This window comes from Poromitra crassiceps, assembly GCF_964638095.1.
Source record: "Poromitra crassiceps genome assembly, chromosome: 22".
Lineage (NCBI taxonomy): Eukaryota > Metazoa > Chordata > Actinopteri > Beryciformes > Melamphaidae > Poromitra > Poromitra crassiceps.
In genome coordinates this window covers 458,068-479,994 of record NC_139647.1, presented here as the reverse complement: position 1 = coordinate 479,994, position 21,927 = coordinate 458,068, and the positions used below count along the sequence as shown (strand labels likewise).

Here is a 21,927-nt window from a genome sequence, read left to right as displayed (position 1 = left end):
TTATTTATGACATTAATTGCCACATTATCGACTGGCTGTCAGCTCTTGTGTCAGTCTGTCCATCTTTCTTAGCAGAGGGAGCCAGCTCAGCCGAGTGCCCGCTGACAAGCTAATTACTACGGCACAACCCTGAATGACAAATGTTACTCATCTGAGACCGGGCCCCGGAAATAAGGACCACTTTCCCCCTTCGGCTTCTCTGGATGAAGTGAGACAGCGCTGTTCTGCCAAACGTCTTCAGGTGACGGAGGGAAAGAGCTTGTGTCAGAAATAAAGAGAGAGAGAGAGTGAGAGAGTGGGAGAGAGAGAAAGATTTTGAGAGCCAAGGGACAGCTAAATCTAAATCTCGGCCCATCCTTGGGCCAACTGTCACTCAGAGACAACAAGTCCTTCGTCCCCTCCTCAGAGACAAGTCCTTGCGTCCCCTCCTCTGTCTCCCTGTACATTTGCATTCGCTCGTGCCAATCAGTCATCAGGCTGAGGATTGATATCTGGTGAGGGGGATGATCGCTCTTTAGTTCTTTGGACAGCGAGTCACTCACTGCCGTGCTTTGGACAGCGAGTCACTCACTGCCGTGCCTTTTGGGCAGGTGAAGGGTGCCGCGCGCGTCAATGTACAGTGGCAGCCATCTTCAGCTGCTGCTCCCAGCCGAAGGCCTTTCAGCTGCCATGCCAAATGTGTTTACTCTGTGACACCATAAGAGACATTGCTTTAGATAAACTAATGATATCTATATTGCTTGTTAAGAGGTTGAATTGGTTTAAGTTATATTATATTATATATATTATATAAGTTGCCCAGCAGCAGCAAGGACCTGTCAAGGACTTACGGACCCGTCATGGCCCAGATGCCAATTGAAGATGGCTGCATCTGTGTACTATAGAGTTCTGAACACGGAGTTCAGCACCAAAATATGCAAAGTTCTATGAACAAACTTACTGTTGCAGTATCAGACGTGAAGTATGATCATGTAGCCTATGCAACATGATGTATTTGAATTGGTCAAAGCACTACAGCTTAAAAAAAGAAGTGTTACTGTTCAGTGTGTTTACAATACAATACTGTACAATATTTGGCTTTGCATGTTCACACTGTTCTGTCACATTTAATATTTTCTGAGTATTGTTTATATTGTTATTATTACTACTTTATTTATTTATTTATTTATTTATTTATTTATTATTATTATTATGGGGAGGGATTTCTGGTGCTCATGTTTGAAAAACAAAAAGCCAAAGAGTTGCATGTGATATTTGTGTATGCCAATCTATGTATTGTGTACTCTCTGAATAAAATCATGTAAAGACAAAACAAAACAAAAAACATTTAATGTAAAAGAAAAAAAAGAAAAAAAGAAAGTAACAGTCAATAGGGTCAATAGTCCCTGGATGGACCTCAACATTTAGTTAGTGCTCACACCCAAGCATGGATTCACATACTGTACACACACTGTCAGACACCAGGCATGGAGTTGTATCCAGCGCTAAAACAACAACTCTTTCTGAGAGTGCATCGACACACACAGCCCTGCGTGGCTAGTGGAGCAGCCTGCGTGGCTAGTGGAGCAGCCTGCGTGACTAGTGGAGCAGCCTGCGTGGCTATGGAGCAGCCTGCGGGGCTAGTGGTGCAGCCTGCGTGGCTAGTGGAGCAGCCTGCGTGGCTAGTGGAGCAGCCTGCGTGGCTAGTGGAGAAGCCTGCGTGGCTAGTGGAGCAGCCTGCGGGGCTAGTGGAGCAGCCTGCGTGGCTAGTGGAGCAGCCTGCGGGGCTAATGTATTAGAATGTCACTGATCTGCTGTGAGGAAGTGGCGTGCCATTTGTCCAGAGGAAGTGGCGTGCCATTTGTCCAGCCAGGAAGTTCATGTTCATAAGCAGCAGCAGCAGCAACACCGCTGAGGGTCAGGGCATGGCCTCTATATAGATACAGGAGCTCTGTGCTTCATACCTTCATTACTCTGCTGTCCGTGATGCATCCCATTCAGCGCCCGGCGCACACACACACAGGCGCACGTCAAGCATATGTCTAGCAGTGGTGGCACTCCCCGCCCATCCCGCGTAATGCAGTTTGTGTTGGTGTGGCAGCTGGGGATGCGTCCCTGACGAGGATACGAAGTGACACACACCAAACTCGGCGTGTCCCCCAGCCAGCTCCGCTGGCTCGGGGCCTGTCAATTCCAGCTCCGTCAGTGGCACTGGCTCAATGGCAGTGCCTGTGACACATGTCACAAAGTTTTAAATGTCTGCTCTTTTCAGCAGGATGGCTGGGCGCGCGCAGCAGCCAGGGGAAGGATGACATTTTGTGTGGTGCGCAGGGGAGGGAACTTGTTGTGTGCGCTCCCCTCTTCCTGCCTCCTGCGGCTGTCAGCCCCAGTTTCCTCTGAGCATATCAAAACACAGACAAATAAACCTTGTCATTTTGAAATGCTGCCACTGGTGACCAGGCTCCTGGACGGCATGGCGGCGGGAATATGGCCACGTGGTCCTGTTGGAAATGGACGGTGTAGCCTACATGCACATGCAAGCATGCACACAATCATACGCACAACCATGCAAATAAACACAAACAAGATAATTGAAATAAACAGAGGCACAGGTATAAACCTGGTGTGCGGCTTTCTCTGATCATTCCTTCATCTGTCTGAGGATGAGTCTGCTGGACTGAAGCCTCTCCTCCTGTCTATCTGATCATCACCATGTTGATGCAGGTGCATCACTGCTGAGAAGGCCTGTGGAGCCCCAGGTCTCACGAGGGTTTTCACTCAGGAACACTTCTCCCATCCACTTTTGTAACTGTAATGAGGCCCAACTGGGAGCCATTAAAATGTCAATTGGGTCTGTAGGCTTTGCAGTTTACACTGGAAAAATTAGCACGGGGATGGAATTTGATCGCTATGAAACCGTGCACTATGGCGGCTGAGCGGGGATGAATGTGGAAGCACAAGTGTAGCTTTAGGAGTGTATCAATCTGATAAGATAAAGATGTTACTTGAACCTTTTTAATCAGTGAAGAGAGCCAGCCAGTACAAATTGTACAGATCATCAACTATATCACATCATTTGTTCAGGACAACATTTTTAATTGGATAGTTGCACACAGAGAAAATAAGAAATTGTTTTGATACATCATCATCATCATCATAAGCATATTATAACATTGTGAATGCATGATAACGATTAAATTCAGAAGATTCTAAAATGTACACAATTTTCAAGAAATGAGGGTTTTGCAGGCAACTGTACAGTTGACTTGATATTAAATTGAGTTGAATGTTCACCTTGTAATCCATCTGTAATGCATCACAATGCACTTCAAGTAAAGTGTTACCAAAATATTATTAATTATGTATTATTATATTTATTATTCTTATTCTTATTCATAATAATAAATAATCAGATTAAGAAATATTTCCATAGTTTGTGATTGGTTGCTTTTTGGCAGATAGTCAGAACAGAAACCTATGAGAAACAAAACATGGATGAAATCCTGTGCTTAACAGCAATATACATAAACAAATCAATACAATCAATAGGAACAAAATGGCACCATATTACAATACACAAGTATTGACAATTTAATAAACCTGGAATGAATATTTGACTACCACACTTCAGTTACACTTAACTGATATTGGAATGTTTTTGATCTTTAAAAGTGGCATTTGAATTCTTGACAAAAGTTCGATCTGAATTCATGCTACATCAGACGTACTAATCTGTGTATTGTCATCAGAAACTGATTGAAGCATTGCTCTTGAATCACACATCAGAAAGACCTAATGTATGTTGTTGGACAGCAGACATGCATTTAGAACATTGTTTCTTTTTCTTCTTCAGAGAGAGACAAAAATAAAACGTTTATGAATTCATACAAAATACAATAAGAAGGAAAGGATGATGACTTCAGCTCCTGATATATGTTTACTCTCTTACAGTCTTCTCTGTATCTCCCCTCTGAGCCTTGGTCTGCACCCATAGTGGACTAAGCACCACCCCCGCCCCCCCCCCCCCCATCCCAGCTAAACCAAACAGACTGTCACACCTTAGAGCAGAGATGAAGTTTGGACCGGACGGCGGAGACCTTTAGAGTATTTAGCCAGGTTGCATGAGACTAGTTCTGTCAAACTCTTTGTGGACTGTCCAAAACACTGTATTTTAGACTGTTGTTGTGTGTGCGTGTGCATGTGCGTGTGTGTGCATGAGAGAGAGAGACAGAGAGAGAGAGAGAGAGAGAGAGAGAGAGAGAGAGAGAGAGAGAGAGAGAGAGAGAGAGAGAAGCCCATGTCAGGCCCCAGGTGTATGACCATCACCCCTTTCACCCTTGATTAGTGGCGGTAGTGGACGGGTGATCCATCATGGCTGTCAAAGCAAAGCATGCAATTGGCAGGATCTGTTTGTCACTGACTGTGTGTGTGTGTGTGTGTGTGTCTGTGTGTGTGTGTGTGTGTGTGTGTGTGTGTGTGTGAGAGAGAGAGAGAGAGAGAGAGGGAGAGGGAGAGAGAGGAGGGGGAGTCCTTGTGCGTATGTGTGGAGTCGTGGGGCTGTTGATGCTTAGAGGCAATCATGTCAATGGGAGTGTCAGTCCTGACTCTGGCTCTGAGCTGCAAGCAGGGAGGCAGACCCAGCTCAGCACAGGAGGCCATTACTATGGGGCTGGAGGATTCTTAGAAAAAGAGTTTAAAAAATAAAATAAAAATTATAATAAAACAAAACAAACAAATCTCCTTAGGCCTACATAATCATGTCAATGATCTGGTGGTAAAGTTGAATCTTTTCCCAGTGAGAGATCAGGTCGCTGGCCCCAAAGCTCAAATACCAAGAAAGGGCTTATAAATAAGGAATTGTTTTGTCCATCTTTCTTACTGTCCACGTCTGTCATCATCATGCATGTCCCTTTGTGTGGCTGTCCATCAGAGCTGCTCGTTACGGATGAATCTGTTGCCTTCTGAGTGCTTGCCGTAATAGACATAGCGACACTTGGCGAACACCCCTAGACACATGGGGAAAGATCATAAGACAATTATGTCAGGTGGGGTGCAGGTTTATCCCAACATTAATCAATCTGATCTAGGAAAAAAAACAAAAAACATTCTAACCATTCATACATTTGCATATAATTTCAATAATCAATATAACATCTAGAATAAATGTATCTGTAATATTAGGATAGGTAATAATAAACATCAGGACATGAAATTTAAATTCTAATGAATGTGAAAACGTTTGTTAATTGACAACCTACAGTAGAACTACAACACTAGAACTGCCAAGCCAGTCTTCCCCATCCCCTTTTGTATCAATGTAATAACTGAGCCAGCACCGGCCTACATCCACCCACACACTCCCACACTGAGCCAGCACAGCCAGCAAGTATCACAGCAACCAACAGGCAGGGGTGTGACATGTGGGTGTGTATATGTGGGTGGGTGTGTGAGGGGGTGTGGCATGTGGGTGTGTATATGTGGGTGGGTGTGTGAGGGGGTGTGGCATGTTGGTGTGTATATGTAGGTGGGTGTGGCATGTTGGTGTGTATATGTAGGTGGGTGTGGCATGTTGGTGTGTATATGTGGGTGGGTGTGTGAGGGGGTGTGGCATGTGGGTGTGTATATGTAGGTGGGTGTGGCATGTTGGTGTGTATATGTGGGTGGGTGTGTGAGGGGGTGTGGCATGTTGGTGTGTATATGTAGGTGGGTGTGTGAGGGGGTGTGGCATGTGGGTGTGTATATGTAGGTGGGTGTGTGAGGGGGTGTGGCATGTGGGTGTGTATATGTAGGTGGGTGTGTGAGGGGGTGTGGCATGTGGGTGTGTGAGGGGGTGTGGCATGTGGGTGTGTATATGTGGGTGGGTGTGTGGCATGTTGGTGTGTATGTAGGTGTGTGTGTGTGAGTGGTACAGTAGACTGATAAACCATAATGCCACTTGGGAAGTTACAGTAATAGAGTACCGCAGGGGAGACGTATTTTTGTAGGCCAACCCACAAGTCATGCACTTCCTGGTTCCCTCACCCGGCACTCAAAGGGATGTTTGTATGGGGATGTGGTTAAATGCCTGAAATAAGGTGTGTGGTTAACAAACGTTGATGAAACGGCGACCTTTGTGTTCAGCGAGATAATCTTCACAAACGAGGACCACTCTTATGACTTTCGAAGCTTTTTATGAAAAATCACGACTTTTAAAAATCGCATTTTATGCTTCAAATACCTACTATTCCTGCAGTAGTCTATAAAGACATACGTGTTTGACATTAACATCAACATCAAATTTTGATGTGAACCAGACAATAGGATTGGACAGGACTCAAAAGTCAAAATAAAATGCTTATATTCAATAGAGATTACAGTGAAACTAGTCATACAGTACAAACCAGCAGGAGAAGTCCAAGTCTCTCTCTATCCATATAAAACATACTTTAATGCCTTGTTTATCACAACAAAGACACACATTTAGAATTATTACGTCAATGAGGTACAATTCCCTCAGTATACTTTACGGAAAGGAAAAAGTGAAGCAAGTGTGTAGAATCTCTGGAACGCCATTTATAGAAAATCAGCTGACCGGGAGTGCTGCACGATAAAGCCATACTGTAATATGCCCTCCATGCACCTGGGAGATTGAAGCCAAAATGGCCGACAGTGGCTTTCTTGTGGGTAATGAGAGGTGTTGCTGTCCGGGGAGGGAGGAAAAAGCTGCCCAGAGAGCTGGGCTGCCTGTGATGTCACAGCGCTCCACGGTGGCGGGCTTGATGAATGCGCGCGCGCTGGCTGGGGGCTGCAGCTAGGTGTCACCTCTCGGCAAATGAGGCAAGGACAAGTGGCATTAGTGCTGTCAATGATCCTCTGACAGCAGAACACATACAGCTTTCACCAGGGCGTTTTAAATAGACATCAAGAGCATTATGATGGCGGGCAGAGAGGGGGGCAGGCCAGAGACAGGGGCGCGAGAGGAGACACTTATGGGAGAGAGAGAGAGGCGGCGGGCGGTGTTTCGCGGGGAGGTGGATGAGCTCCGGTTGCTCCGAGCGCTGCGTCCAATCACATAATCCGAAGAGACGTTGTCAAGGGCGGGGAGAGAATGGCAACTAAGTGACGGGAAGCAGAGACGGGGACAGAGATACTGGTGCCATATTAGTGCCAAACATATTCTGATGCCACCCTCAATTCTAACCAAACCTGACACATCGCTCTCTTTCCCCCGCTCTCTCTGACTCTTCAAAGTAGGCTCCACTAAGTCACACACACACACACACACACATGCACACACACACGCACGGACACACGCACGGACACACACACACACACACACACACACACACACGCACACACACTAGTCCCTCGCAGCAGTAGTGGGTGTTCTGTCATAGTACCACGGCGGCAGCAGCAGCAGCAGCAGCAGCAGCCCACAGGCCCGGGGACAAGCTCAGTCAATCTAAATCTGGACTTTGTAGTGGAGCGCCGCTCATTTCCCCTCATCGCCCAGCTACTTGAGGTGATCCAAACACTGAAGTGTGAGGAGCTGTCGCCTCCGTTCAAATCTGGGCCCAGCTCCATGCCTGCCTGCTCCCCTGGTGTGTGAGGGTGCATATATACGTACGTGTGCGTGTGCGTGTGCGTGTGTGTGTGTGTGTGTGTGTGTGTGTGTGTGTGCACGCGCGCGATTGAATCCCAGCTAACCGTGCTTTCGCCTGGGGATATAGGTGCCACGGCTGGAGAGTGGGCTCGACACCACAGGACTCGGGGGGGGGGGGGGGGTGTCTCGCAGCGCTCTGATCACATGGGGTGCCATGCTGGGGCCCTTTCACACAGTCACGAGAGACTCAGTCACTCCAGGAGGAGTAGGGCCCTTAAGAGATTACCCGGCGAGATCCCAGAGCCGACGCTCCCTATAAGACATTACCTAGAGGGGATATATTTGTAAGGTTGCAACCAAAGGCTTTTCAGAGATAACCTTCACAGATGAAGGGACTAAAAGCTAGGAGGCCCCTCAAGACTTTGCACTCGGCTGAGCTCGTCACTAGTGCCCCGTAGGGGACTGAGGACTAAGATAAGGGGAAAGACTGGAACCAGGAGGGAAGATGTCTGTGTGCCCGGCAGCGTGTGGAGGAGCAGGGTCGGGGTGTGTGAGGGGTGTGTGAATATGTGTATTCATTTTGTGCATAAGCTGGCGAGCTCTCGGTACGTTTCAGCATGAAGCCGCCGGTGTTGTGCATGAACATATTCTAGATCGCCGCGTTCCTCTTCACAGCGAGAGCTCGGGAGACGGAGAAGGGAAGAACTTCAAAGTGCAAAGCCAAGCTTGCGCTTACATAACACTTAATACTACTTAAAGTAGTTAGTAGTAGTAGTTAAAGTTCTTTTTTAAGACAGATGATTTTTTTAAAGACCATTCTTTCTGGAGGCCAAGAGATGTCCTCACAGTCTGGCCCACGTGTGTCGGATCCGGATCCGCCAAGCGCTGGGCACACATCGCCTGAACCAAGTCCACTCCCTACCACTAACACAAGTGATGAAGGACTTCGTGCTCCAACAAAACTGACTTGAAGGACTGTCAGTTTATTTATTTTCATTTCCTAGATTTAGTTCTTCAGTGACTGTTTCAAACAAATCCAGGAGCAGAGATTATATACCATCATCATACACCACCTGTAGCCAATCCTTACTATCATTGGAGAGCGATAATTACAGTGTGTTCGTGTGTGTTTGGTTCATCGTCTCCGGAGTCCCCCCCCCCAGAAATTCTGTTTATCTTAATATGACGTGAGGTTCAGTTAGCTTTGCACAGAAACAACTGGGAGAAATACTTTTTACTTTTATACTTGATTACATTTCAGAGCCTGTCATTTTCTTTTTACTTGTACTTGATTAAACAAGTCGAATCAGTACTTCTACTTTTACCAGAGTCTTTATTTAGGCAAGTAACTGTACTTCTACTTAAGTAAGGAATGTGTGTACTTTACTACTTTTCCCATCTCTGGTTGAGAACCACTGAACACACACACATGCTGCCTGGCATAGACTAGGTTTCGCCTAGTCTTATGATTGGAGCCAATGATGGCTAAAAATAGTATGTGGAGTCGAGCAAACAGATTTTGTTATTTTCATAGGACCTTAACAATTGGTACAGAGTCAAACAACATAGTGTAGGATATCCTCGGGCATGAATGAGCACACTTGAATGAACACACACCCATAGACACGTTGTCATACAGCACACATACCTACACCTTGTGCACACAAAGACACACAGTACACACAAGAGTGAGAGCAGCCATGAAAGTGACAGATGAAAACAGTGATGTGGAGGCTGGTGTTTCCATCATGGCCTGCCTGGCAGAGGAACATTGAGCTCTTTGTAGTGCACGTGTCACTCAGCACCTTGTTGTTCAGAGGAGCAGCACTAGCTAGGCCCCCTCTTGTCTTTATTAAAGGCTGTTACACTGACTAGCTTGTACCTTCCCCCTGGTGGATAGATACTGCAGGGCAAGGCTCCTCCTCATCCAGACAGGCTGCTCTTCTCACAGCTGATTACCCAAAGCATGTGTCCTCTCTACAGGGGCTTGATGGGCCATTCTGCCACAGTGCTGCCACAGTGTGAGTTAGCTCGCTGTACAGAGCCTCCTATGCACAGTACTACTCCAATATCACATCAACACATTATGGTGAAAAATAATAATTACAATGACGTTTTTGTTTTCATTTTTTTTAAATCAAATAATGGGTATGCTAAGGGATAGCATATCTTACTGGGAGCAGCAGATGTATGTTAATTTTCAACCTAGGAATATTGCAGTTTCTATAGGTAATAATAATACATGTAGGAAGGATGAGCTTAATAAATCACTTTGGGCACAGAAAAGTCCCTACTACTAATGAGAAAGGATTAAAGGGATATAACTAGGCATCGATTCCTGCAGCTCGCATACGTGCCCGCAGCACGGCTGCTGCATGACCTCGCCCTGAAAAACATTGTGACTGATGATGTCACAATGCCTATGACATCATCAGTGATGTCATAAGATGATTTTGGTCAATACATATAATATCAGTGGGACAAACATTGAAACAAACAGACAAAGCCCACTTGCTCCCATATATATGGAGGATCCGCTTGGGGAGAAGAGTGAACCAGGCTTTTGTCATGTGATGGTGGGGCGAGATGAGGAACAGAGGGGCCGACGGGCCAGTCTGGGCGATACAGCGGGCGCTGGGTGACCAACCAATCCGGCATAATTTGGCGCGCTGAATTGGCATTTAAGCCAGACAACCCCCCTTTTTGCTTTAAGAAAGAAAACCCCCCCTTTGCCTAAACCCCCCCAAAAACTTATATACAGTATACAGTATATATATATATATATATATATATATATATAGAGAGAGAGAGAGAGAGAGAGAGAGAGAGAGAGACACACACAGACACACACACTAAAATCATGCCAACCAATTGTGCCGACCTGACCTCCAGAGTCAAGAAAAGGGCAGGAAAGATCATGACTGAACCCATCTCACCCTGGACATGATCTGTTTGAACTCCTCCCCTCCAGCAGGCGCTACAGAGCACTGTACACCAAAAAGCCTAACCCTAATCCTAACCCTACAGAGCACTGTACACCAAAAAGCCTAACCCTAATCCTAACCCACCAGACACAAACACAGCTTCTACCCACAGGCCATCACTCTGATTAACACTTAAAGCAGCCACTTGAACACTTATCTTATGCTTATTGTGGAATCACTGTGCACACACACGATTTGATGTACGTTTTCTGGGACTATCTGGAAACATATCTGTATTTAAGCCTTTGTCTACAACGTTTACTTTATATAACCATAACCGGCATATAACCATGGAGACTGTATACTTTAAGCCTTTGTTTACAATCCTGTGTGGCTTATTGATATATTTACTGTACATGTACATTCTTTCATATATACGTATTGAAAACAGACACCTTACACCTATTGCATAGTCGTTACTGTACATCTTTGCTATTGTCTAAATGTACCCTTTTACCCTGACTGTTTTTAACTTGTGTATGGATACCTTTCTGTCTTTTGTGTATGTGAGTACTATGAGAGCAAAGCAAATTCCTTGTATGTGTTCTGTTCATACTTGGCCTATAAAGCTGATTCTGATTGAGATTTCTTTCCAGGCTCAAAAACAATAAGACTGGAGCTTCTTTTAGATGAGGTGAAGGGACTCCAAATTCTTAAAATATTGAACAACTATGCCTTTAATCAACACACACACACACACACACACACACACACACACACACACACACACACACACACACACACACAGAGAGAGAGAGAGAGAGATGGAGTAGGTTTAATGATTGCTCCCTGCATACAATCAGCTTGACTCTTTTCGAGGGCCATCAATATGTCACGGAGAGACACATCCGACAGATAGCTTTTAACATCAAGGTTATCTATTCCAGGCATGAATCCACCCCCTCCAATCCCACTCTCTCCTCCCCTCTCCTCTCCTCTCGACGTTTTCCACTCGTGTCCTCCTCCTACCCATAATCTCTCTCTACACTCCTTTCTTCTGATTTGCTCTCTCATCTGATTCCCCTCATTTGCTGTCCTGCTCGTGTCATCTTCTCCTGCTCCTCTCCTGTCCCACCTTCCTGTTTGGTCTCTCAAGCCAACAATTCCATCAGTGCTGCCATCCATCAGGGAAATAATGCAATCGGGAGAGAGAGAGAGAGAGAGAGAGAGAGAGAGAAAATCAATTAACAAGGCAATTAAACTTTCTGTATTATCTGGAAGGGTTGAAATAACACAATGGGACAGGTTGGGGGGGTGGGGGTCAGGCAGAGGGAGGGGCTGGGGGGCAGGCATTCATAAGAGTGGGTGTGAGAGTGACTTATGGGCTGGGGGGCGTAGGCTACTGTGAGCCTGGGCTATTATTGTGGACACGATCTATCTCCGGCTGTCCTTTCATCAGCTCGGCTCAACGTCACCAGATGGAGTCTCCACCTCCTCGCTATAGGGAGGCCTGTGGATAGATCAGCCCCCTGGGTGCCATAAACTGCAGCGGCCAGTGCACTGCCATCATCCAGCCTACAGAGAGGAGAGGCTGGCTGGCACACAAAGCACATTCTCATGGAAAGAAATTGAATTGTTTCACTTAGTATGGGTATGATGTGTGCAGTGCTGGGTAGAGTACTGAAAATCTATACTGCAGTAAAAGTACAATTACTCAGCAAAAAAAAAAATCACTCAAGTAAAAGTGAATATTTCCATTTGAGAAATCTACTCAAGTCAAAGAGTAGGCTACCTAAGGTATCCATCCATTGGTACCAACCATGTTGTGCTAGCGTGTCGGGAAGTGGGCTAAATATCGCGCCAAAGTTAAGCTAACTGTTGTTGACGAGGGAAAAACTGGCATGGCCATTTTGAAAGGGGTCTCTTGACTTCTCACCTCAGGAAATCTGAATGAGAATGGGTTATAGGGGTACCCACGAGTCTCCCCTTTACAGACATGCCCACTTTATGCCAATTGCATGCAGTTTTTGGCCAAGACCATGCAGTATAAATGTGTTATTTTATATTATATACAAAGACCATGCAGTATAAATGTGTTATTTTATATTATATACAAAGACCATGCAGTATAAATGTGTTATTTTCACCTATTCTATTTGAATATTCTTGCATATGAGGTCCCTAAACATTCTTGCAATTGCATAATTTGGGTATGACTCAAAAGCTGAGACTCTTGTGATTCACTGAGCCCAACTGAATTCATGCGTCTTGGTAGGGAGAACAAAATAAATCTATCTATCTATCTATCTATCTATCTATCTATCTATATATCTATCTATCTACTGTATCTATCTATCTATCTATCTATCTCTATCTATCTATCTATCTATCTATCTATCTATCTATCTATATCTATAAAAGGGAGCATGTGGGCAATGTTTTGTCCACCCGCCACAGCTACAGTGTGCCGTTTTACGTGCGATCGGGCTGAAACTTTCAGGGGGTGTAAAGAACACCCGTGCGGGTGACCTGACGGAGCCGTATTTTTTAATTAGGTGATTGCCCTAATTACCTAATGATGTGATGTAATCAGTAATGATGTCATCAGTGATGTCATCCTTCCTGGCTGAGGCTATATAAATTCAGTGATGATATCAGTGATCTCATCCGTGATGATGTCATCAGTGATGATATCATCAGTGATGTCATAGAGCAGGTGAGGCCGTGTATACGACACACAGTGGCCGAGCCGCAGGGCGGGCGAGGCCGCGCTCTCGATTGCTAGTAATTTAAATCCAATCAAATAAATAAGATAAACATTCAACATAAACAGTATATGAAGTTGCTGGTATCTTGGCATCTGTAGCAAAGTAAAAAGTAGATTACTACTGGCTCAAAAATATACTTGAGTAAAGAGTAGACGTACAGTTAAAAAAAAAGGAAGATGAAAAGTACTTGTTCCATAATAAAAACTTTTTACTCATGTCATGGGCGTTAGTTGTTCTAATGCATTACCCACCCCTGGATGTGTGAGTGTGTGTGTGTGTATGTACTCACTCACACATGCTCGTATGTGTGAGTGTGTGTGCGTAATGCGTATGTACTCACTCACAACATGCTCGTATGTGTGCACATTTGCAGGACTTGATCTCTCGTTGGTGAGCCATGATATTTCATATTAGCATTACATGAAAGCTGAAGAGGAGAAAGGTCGGCCAAGAAGACCATCAGTCATTTTCTACAGGAAATAAATTAATATGATATATATACAGCAGCTGGTTCCACCTGTAGAGAGAGCTTCATAATACTGAAGCTTGTTAAAGACAGAGCCAAGATTATGTCACTAAGGTTAGATATTAAAGCAAAACAATGGCTGTGTGTGTGTGTGTGTGTGTGTGTTTGCATGCATATGTATCATAAGGGAGAGAGTAAGAAAAAGAAAGACAGAGTGAAAGTCACACAGCAGCAACACAGAGACTATCTTCTTATCATTTTTATGAAGGCCTATTTCTCCTGAAAGTACTGGAGTCTTAATACGACGTGTTGAAACAGAATCTATGCTTGCTCCATTCAGTCTATTAGTTTAGCATCTTAACAGCCGAGGTGTCAGACATCTCTCGCCTCTCCTGGGCCTCAGACAAAAGTGCTGCATATAACTTTGAGAGTTAAAGTGACATTTGTCCTCTCCCAATAAAAAATATTTAGTCCATTAAACATAAATAGCTGTCATTATGATGCATGCCCGGGGCCCAGGCCTTCCCCGTCCGGTCCCCTCCTGGCTGTTTACTGCAGCCAAACAACTGCAGCGCCTGCATGTTCTCAACTTCAGCGTATTGATTAAACTTTTAAATGGCTGCCATATAACCCTGGGACATCAGGAAGATTAATTTGCCTCAATGTTCATCTGTAATTCATTAGCCATTTATACTCTCCACATCCACACGGCCCATCAGGGAAATACGCCCCATTTTTCACCCAGGCAGAGAGGCTGGGGAGGCTGGGGAGAAGCAGGGAGAGGAGGAGGCAGGACCCAGGCAGAGACTGTGGAGAGGCAGGACCCAGGCAGAGGCTGGGGAGGCTGTGGAGAAGCAGGGACAGGAGGAGGGCAGGCAGGAGAGACAGCCAGGAGGGGATTCTACTGCCGACAACAGAAGAAATACTCCAGACAGCCAAGCATGCATTGCAAGGCACAAAGGCCAGTAATACAACAGTAGATTTCATTACATACTAAAACGACGATAAAACTAAAAACTAAAAATCCAAGATACAAATTGCCAGTTCATATAAATGTCCTGCTGTATCTTGTGCTGGATTATTGGGGAAAAACACACGCTATCATCCATCCATTGGTGAATTGATCCTAATTTGCGTTAAGGGTTTTGGCTTAACAAGGCTGGCTAATGGCACGCCTATTCATCAAACTGGAGGAGAGATGGTCTGCTCAAACCATCACCTTCTCTGTTGACATTGGACGGAGTTCTGATGTCAGACTTTTCCAAACACTTCTCAGCAGGCAGCCTGGCATGTGTACAGCTGCTGTCAGTCAGTCAGTGGTTTGCCTGTCAGCCCATTCAAACATCACGCTCCTCAACCATGTTATATATACTTTCATCATTCCCTCATTCTGCTCGCTCTCTAACACATTCTTCAGCCTTGATTCAACGCCATGTATGTTTGTCTCTGTCGTCACGCAGGCCGGCCTCTCGCTGGCAGTGTGTTTTGACTCTACAGTCAGGTGTGGAGTTTTGAAGCGATCGGGGGTTGGAAGAGTCCAAGTCCGGAGACAAAGGGAGATGATGGAACGGGGTGGGATTTTTGGAACGCCGTGCAGCATGGCTCGGATAAAAATACAGCGCGGCGAAGGCCAAGGAAGGCTGAAAAGGAGGGAGAGAGGGAGACTGTGTGGGAGGAGGAGAGGGAGAGTTGAAAGATTTGCTGTTGCCCCGGGCTGATAGGCTGTCAGGGGGAGGTTGCTGGGTCGTGACTCAACCCGGCCCTGATCAATAACAGGTTGATTTTGGCCACATGATTCTCCTTACAGAGCAACAATAACACATCTGTTTTTACATGCTGCTGCTGCAGAGACGGACACCTCCTGTTCAAGCCTCGTGATGAGGGTCATTACTGATAGATAGATAGATTACAAAATGACATACAATAAATATAGACAGAGTTACGGTACTGTAGCAACGCATGCGTATGTGTTATGCTTTGAGCATCACTAGCTTTTGGCTCCTCCCTGGAAAATGACAATCCATCACTGTCCGGTTGACTAAATGACTAGAATCAAACAGTGTAAATTGAGGATGGCATTATTCATTGATGGCTGAATTACAGTTCTAAGCAGATAAATGTCTATCAGTCTTTGTACTCGCCCCCCCCCCCCCCCCACAACTTATGAGGTTGAGAGAGGAAATTGAATTCTGGGGGACATAAATTTTGACTGAAGAAAGAGATTAGCGTTGCGGGGGTCTAATGAAAAAAAACGGCGAAATTAATTCCAGTGACATTTATTCCAACATGGGAGCCAGGAGAGAAACACTGGTTACAGTCGCTCTGGCATGTGTAGATAAGAGGAGAGAGGGTGGTTTAACACACTTCTTCTTCTAATCCCCTTTGGACCGGCTTCCGCTATCATCTCGTTTCTAGCCAACAGCACCACCACAGGCCCGACAACAACATGCACTTTGCATAGGAGAGAGAACCCCCAAACTCTCCTGTCAGCACAATTATGACAAGTGGCTCATTTACTGCTGCAGAGCAGAGCTATCGAGAAGGTTCGTCTCTCCTTGAAGGTGCATGAAATCACTAATGACACTGTGGTAATCACAAGTGCTCATTGTCTCTGTGTCAACACACACACACACACACACTGAAACACACACGCGTGTGCGCGAGCGGCCTGACACTGATCGATCGCGCTCATCATTACGCGCGGGATTTTCTAATTAAAAGAAAAAGCACAGATAAGTGGCTCAAACCCCCCTGACCGAAAAAAGAGAGGAAAAAGTGAAAACCGCAATTAGCGCCGTGGCTAGCGTCCGGGTAATGGTGCCGTTAATAAGAGCCGGACGGCGAGTCGCTCAATGGAGGTTTAATCACTGAGGACAGGATTCAATAACAGAGGAGAGAGAGAGAGAGAGAGAGAGAGAGAGAGCGTAATATGAATCAGCAGAGAGTGATAACTTCAGCGCCATCATCTCTTTGACATTGGAGGAAGGGATGAATTAATGACGCCCTTCCATCCCAACACATTAAATAATAATTATCAGGCAAAACAGCATGAAAGAGACTGCATAATGAAGCCCTTTGTCAGGTCAATTACGAGCACATTAAAGTGTTCAAAGGGAAGGGGCTTGTTACTAGAAAGGACAACGGTGGCTCCATCAATGAAAAGGTGCTGGGCAAGCTATTCCTTCTGATGTCTAGTATGTGTTGAAAGAGCATTGTGTTCAGAGGGCACTGAGACGCTGAACACGCCTAGATAGTTAGAAGTTAGTTAGAAGATAGTTAGAAGTTAGTTAGAAGATAGTTAGAAGTTAGTTAGAAGATAGTTAGAAGATAGTTAGAAGTTAGTTAGAAGTTAGTTAGAAGATAGTTAGAAGATAGTTAGAAGTTAGTTAGAAGATAGTTAGAAGATAGTTAGAAGCGAACACATCGAAAATTGGTTAGCAAAAGATAAATGATGACAATGACAGTGTTTTGTTGTCAGTCGCTACTAGAAGACTTTGGAAATCTCAACAGATTATGAAAAGACTGGGGAGTTTACACTACAAGACTGGTTCATTAAGATTTTTAATCACGACTGAAAAAACTGACTGAAATACACGACACAACTGACTCAGACGAGGCAGTAATACACTACAAGACTTTTCACTTTGAAATTCAAACATGTTTGATTTAATCTTTGTGGCTCCAACTGGCGTCGGGAGGCGGTTTACACTTGAAGACTAGAAATCTGGAGGCAGTTTACAGATTAGAAATCTGTACCCATCATACACTAACAGATTTAGCTTTAGCTGCCGACTGGCACAACAACTGCAGACTAGCGTCAACAAAGACAGACTGAGCCCAACTGGAAATCCTGCTTAAGATTGGGGGGAAAGTCTTGTAGTGTAAACTAGGCATAAGTGTCACGTTAACTAAACTCAACGACAATGATGGAGTTCACGCGTCAGTGGACAAAACGCCACCTTACTAGCTGTCAGTGGTCATCTCCATCAAATCAAAGATCACAAGAGGAACTGACACTGCATGGAGTTTTACACCTCATGCATGCATACATATACACATACATGCACGTCGTGCGTACACACACACACACACACACACACACACACACACACACACACACACACACACACACGCACAATTTCAATTCTTTAGCACTGACTTTCATAATCAGGCCATTAAAATTGACAATGGTTGTTTGATTTTATGAACGTCGGTGCCTTTCACACACGGTGCTGTTAGGCAGTTCAGTTTGTCCTCCAACGACTCCTCTGTTTGACCTAGACATCAATTAGCGCCTGGCTGCTGCTACTCTGAGACGCTGTCTTAAACAAACAGCCTGGCAACCTGCAGCCATGACACATATCAATACTAATCTGACGTCTGCTTCCACAGCCTGCCCCCGGTGGACCCCCGGCTGACTGCACCTGCCTGACCAAGCGGGCCCCCGCGTCGGCTCCACTCTTTCATACACATACACACACGCGCGCACACACACACACACACACACACACACACACACACACACACACACACACACACACACACACACACACACACACACACACACACACACACTTACCCCTGCAGACATCAAACACTTATTACTCAGCATCCGGGCCCTGCTAACTGACGGGCCCGTCTGGGGCCACACCAGGACCCTGTTATTAGAGTCATTTCAGGGCCCGTTCTGATGCTCTCTACCCGGGGCTCCTGTCTGCCTCCCTGCCTCCCTGCCTCCCTGCCTGACCAGCCAAACAGTGATTGGACATGACATGGTGACAGGAAACAGGGGAGGAAGGGCGGGTGGAAATAAAAGAACAGGGATGGCAGAGCGAGGTTGAGACGGACAGAGAGAGAGAGAGAGGAAAGTGGGAGAGAGGTTGGAGAGACAGAGAGAGAGAGAGAGAGAGAGAGAGAGAGAGAGAGAGAGAGAGAGAGAGGAAAGTGGGTAGGTTGGCCAGGGCCCTTGTGGCGTAGGCTGTGCCCATCAACACGGATGAGCGTTAGCCAAGAGCCGCGTGTCACAATGATGGAGGGGCTGGATCACTCACGTCACGTCATGACAGAGCTTCATCTGCCTGGAAGATATCAATCTCCAGGCGTAACCCAAAAGGACACGGGGAAATCTCTGTCTTTGTGTGTCCCCTGCCTCTCTGTCTCTTTCAGTTGGAAACGTGTGTAACCTTCAGCGTTGGACCTCGATTGACCCCGCTCTCATTTTCACATCCCATTTCCTCTGTCTCCAGCAGTGACGCTCAAATTATGACATAATTTCCTCTGTCTCCAGCAGTGACGCTCAAATTATGACATCATTTCCTCTGTCTCCAGCAGTCACGCTCAAATTATGACATCATTTCCTCTGTCTCCAGCAGTGACGCTCAAATTATGACATCAATTCCTCTGTCTCCAGCAGTGAAGGTCAAATGATGACATCATTTCCTCTGTCTCCAGCAGTGACGCTCAAATTATGACATCATTTCCTCTGTCTCCAGCAGTGACGCTCACATTATGACATAATTTCCTCTGTCTCCAGCAGTGACGCTCACATTATGACATCATTTCCTCTGTCTGCAGCAGTGACGCTCACATTATGACATCATTTCCTCTGTCTGCAGCAGTGACGCTCAAATTATGACATCAATTCCTGTCTCCAGCAGTGAAGGTCAAATGATGACATCATTTCCTCTGTCTCCAGCAGTGAAGGTCAAATTATGACATCATTTCCTCTGTCTCCAGCAGTGACGCTCACATTATGACATCATTTCCTCTGTCTCCAGCAGTGACGCTCACATTATGACATCATTTCCTCTGTCTGCAGCAGTGACGCTCACATTATGACATCATTTCCTCTGTCTGCAGCAGTGACGCTCACATTATGACATCATTTCCTCTGTCTGCAGCAGTGACGCTCACATTATGACATCATTTCCTCTGTCTCCAGCAGTGACGCTCACATTATGACATCATTTCCTCTGTCTGCAGCAGTGACGCTCACATTATGACATCATTTCCTCTGTCTGCAGCAGTGACGCTCACATTATGACATCATTTCCTCTGTCTCCAGCAGTGACGCTCACATTATGACATCATTTCCTCTGTCTCCAGCAGTGAAGGTCAAATTATGACATCATTTCCTCTGTCTCCAGCAGTGACGCTCACATTATGACATCATTTCCTCTGTCTGCAGCAGTGACGCTCACATTATGACATCATTTCCTCTGTCTCCAGCAGTGAAGGTCAAATTATGACATCATTTCCTCTGTCTCCAGCAGTGACGCTCACATTATGACATCATTTCCTCTGTCTCCAGCAGTGAAGGTCAAATTATGATGGCCAAAATGCTACCTTGACATATGGCATTTAGCCTAATTTGTCACCAAATGTGCCATGAAAAGATAAAAAGAAACACACACGCACATGTGTAAGGGAACATAAAAAAAACAACAACAAACAAATACACAAACAAACAAAACGTATCGCCAATGGCCCTACATGCCAGTCTTGTCAAATTACATGGCGCCCTGCACCGGCAGAACTTAAACCCAACCGACACCACATCAGCCAATCAGGCGTGAGGCCGAGGTGATAAACTGCATCACAGCAGCCAATCAGGCGTGAGGCCGAGGTGATAACAGCCTCGGTGATGTGTGGAATATTTCACCCCCCCCCCCCCCCCCCCCCTCTGGCCTGGCTTTGTCCCGGCAGACGGATGTCTCTACTGTAACTCTACTTCTCTTAATTAATATGACATATCCCCCCCTTCACATGCAGGGAGTGAGGGAGATGAAGGGATGAGGGCATGATTAACTGTGGATCTGTCCCTCCCCGTGACGAACGATCTCGCCTCTCCTCCTCTCCCCCATTCCTCTGCCTCCTCTCTTCTTCATTTCCGTGTCCCTCTCGCTCTCCACAGTCTGTGTGTGTGTGTGTCTCTCCCCCCTCCCTCCCCCGACACCCTCGGACTGTCCTCAGCCCCCTGCACATCTCCTGACAGGTAGAATAATAACGCTCGTACATCACTGCCCCGAAAAGTCCAATAACCTAAATCTTCACTTGCCACACACCCCAGGACTCAATTACTTTATTGACATGTAATCTTCATAAGGGGAGAAATATTGAGCATGTAAGGTCAGCCGGTTATGAAGACATATTATCATATTATCTGCATGAGGGTTGTAGGGGCTAGGACCTGACAAAGCTAATTATAATGGTACATGTTTCAGAGCTCACAGCGTATTATCTGCTTGGCTGCTTGGTTGAGCCACAGCTGAGGTATAGAGAGGAGAGGGGTATAATAGGGGGGCTGGATGTCATCTCAGGCCGTGGGAATTAATGACGCCAAATATTATCGACTGCACATCACGCCGCTAATACGCTTGATTTGTTCATTGTATTTCTCGGGGCTTACCGCGGCATAGCCACGCGGCTAAAACAACAGCACGTCACAATGCAAACGGAGGAGGAGGCAATTTCTGAATCTGATACAATAACAAAAAAGATATCGTTCTTCCCTCCACGTGTTTGTGTCGAAAGTGCGGTAAGAAATCAGCTGTTTGTGCGTGCTAGCTTGCTAGAGGAATGTCACAGTGGGTTAGCGCTGGCAGGAAGGACAGATGCCCACGGCCGCGTTATATCGCTTCTCTCCCCAAGGTTATCTTAATATCATCCTCTGTGCTCTGCCATTAGGAGCTACTGCCGGCTACATCAGGGAGAACAATACCATCTACAATGCTACATCATCTTCTACGGTGGTGGTGGTGGTGGTGCTCTGATAAAACCCTAAATCCACTCCCAAACAATACAGGTACGATGAAAAGAAAAAATATAATAACTAAGCTCGTTATTTTAACAAGAGATACTACAGATCAAAGGGCACACAATAAAAAAGAGGCTAGCCCAGAGACATGCATCTCAGGGTTAGCAGAGTGCAAACAAACAGCCTATACCTACCGCCAGGCATGTTAAATTAACTTTATCCAATATCATGCCCCCTATTTCTGCTATCCAAACGTCTGCATCTTTAACCCAGAAGAACACTCTCTCCAGAAGACACCTCAAATATAGTGTGGACTGGTTGGCCGACCAACACTGCAGAGAGGGCTGTCTGTTAGCACTAGCTAACGTGTCAAACAGAGAGACATATTTGACCCTGAGGCGATCCAGGCACTCCATGCTGTCAAGGCTTGAAATGCTCTATTCCTCGCACTA

At 45.7% G+C, this 21,927-nt stretch overlaps 1 protein-coding gene across 1 annotated transcript in view; it reads right to left on the bottom strand.

The window, feature by feature from the left end:
* Positions 1-3,082: 3,082 nt before the first annotated feature.
* The window catches only part of lrmda (leucine rich melanocyte differentiation associated), a 272,644-nt gene continuing 253,799 nt past the window's right edge, over positions 3,083-21,927 (bottom strand). Inside the window, exon 7 of the mRNA XM_083658129.1 lies at positions 3,083-4,985. Within this exon, the coding sequence (XP_083514255.1) occupies positions 4,906-4,985 (80 nt within the window). The 3' untranslated portion in view covers positions 3,083-4,905. The remainder of the gene's footprint in view (positions 4,986-21,927) is intronic.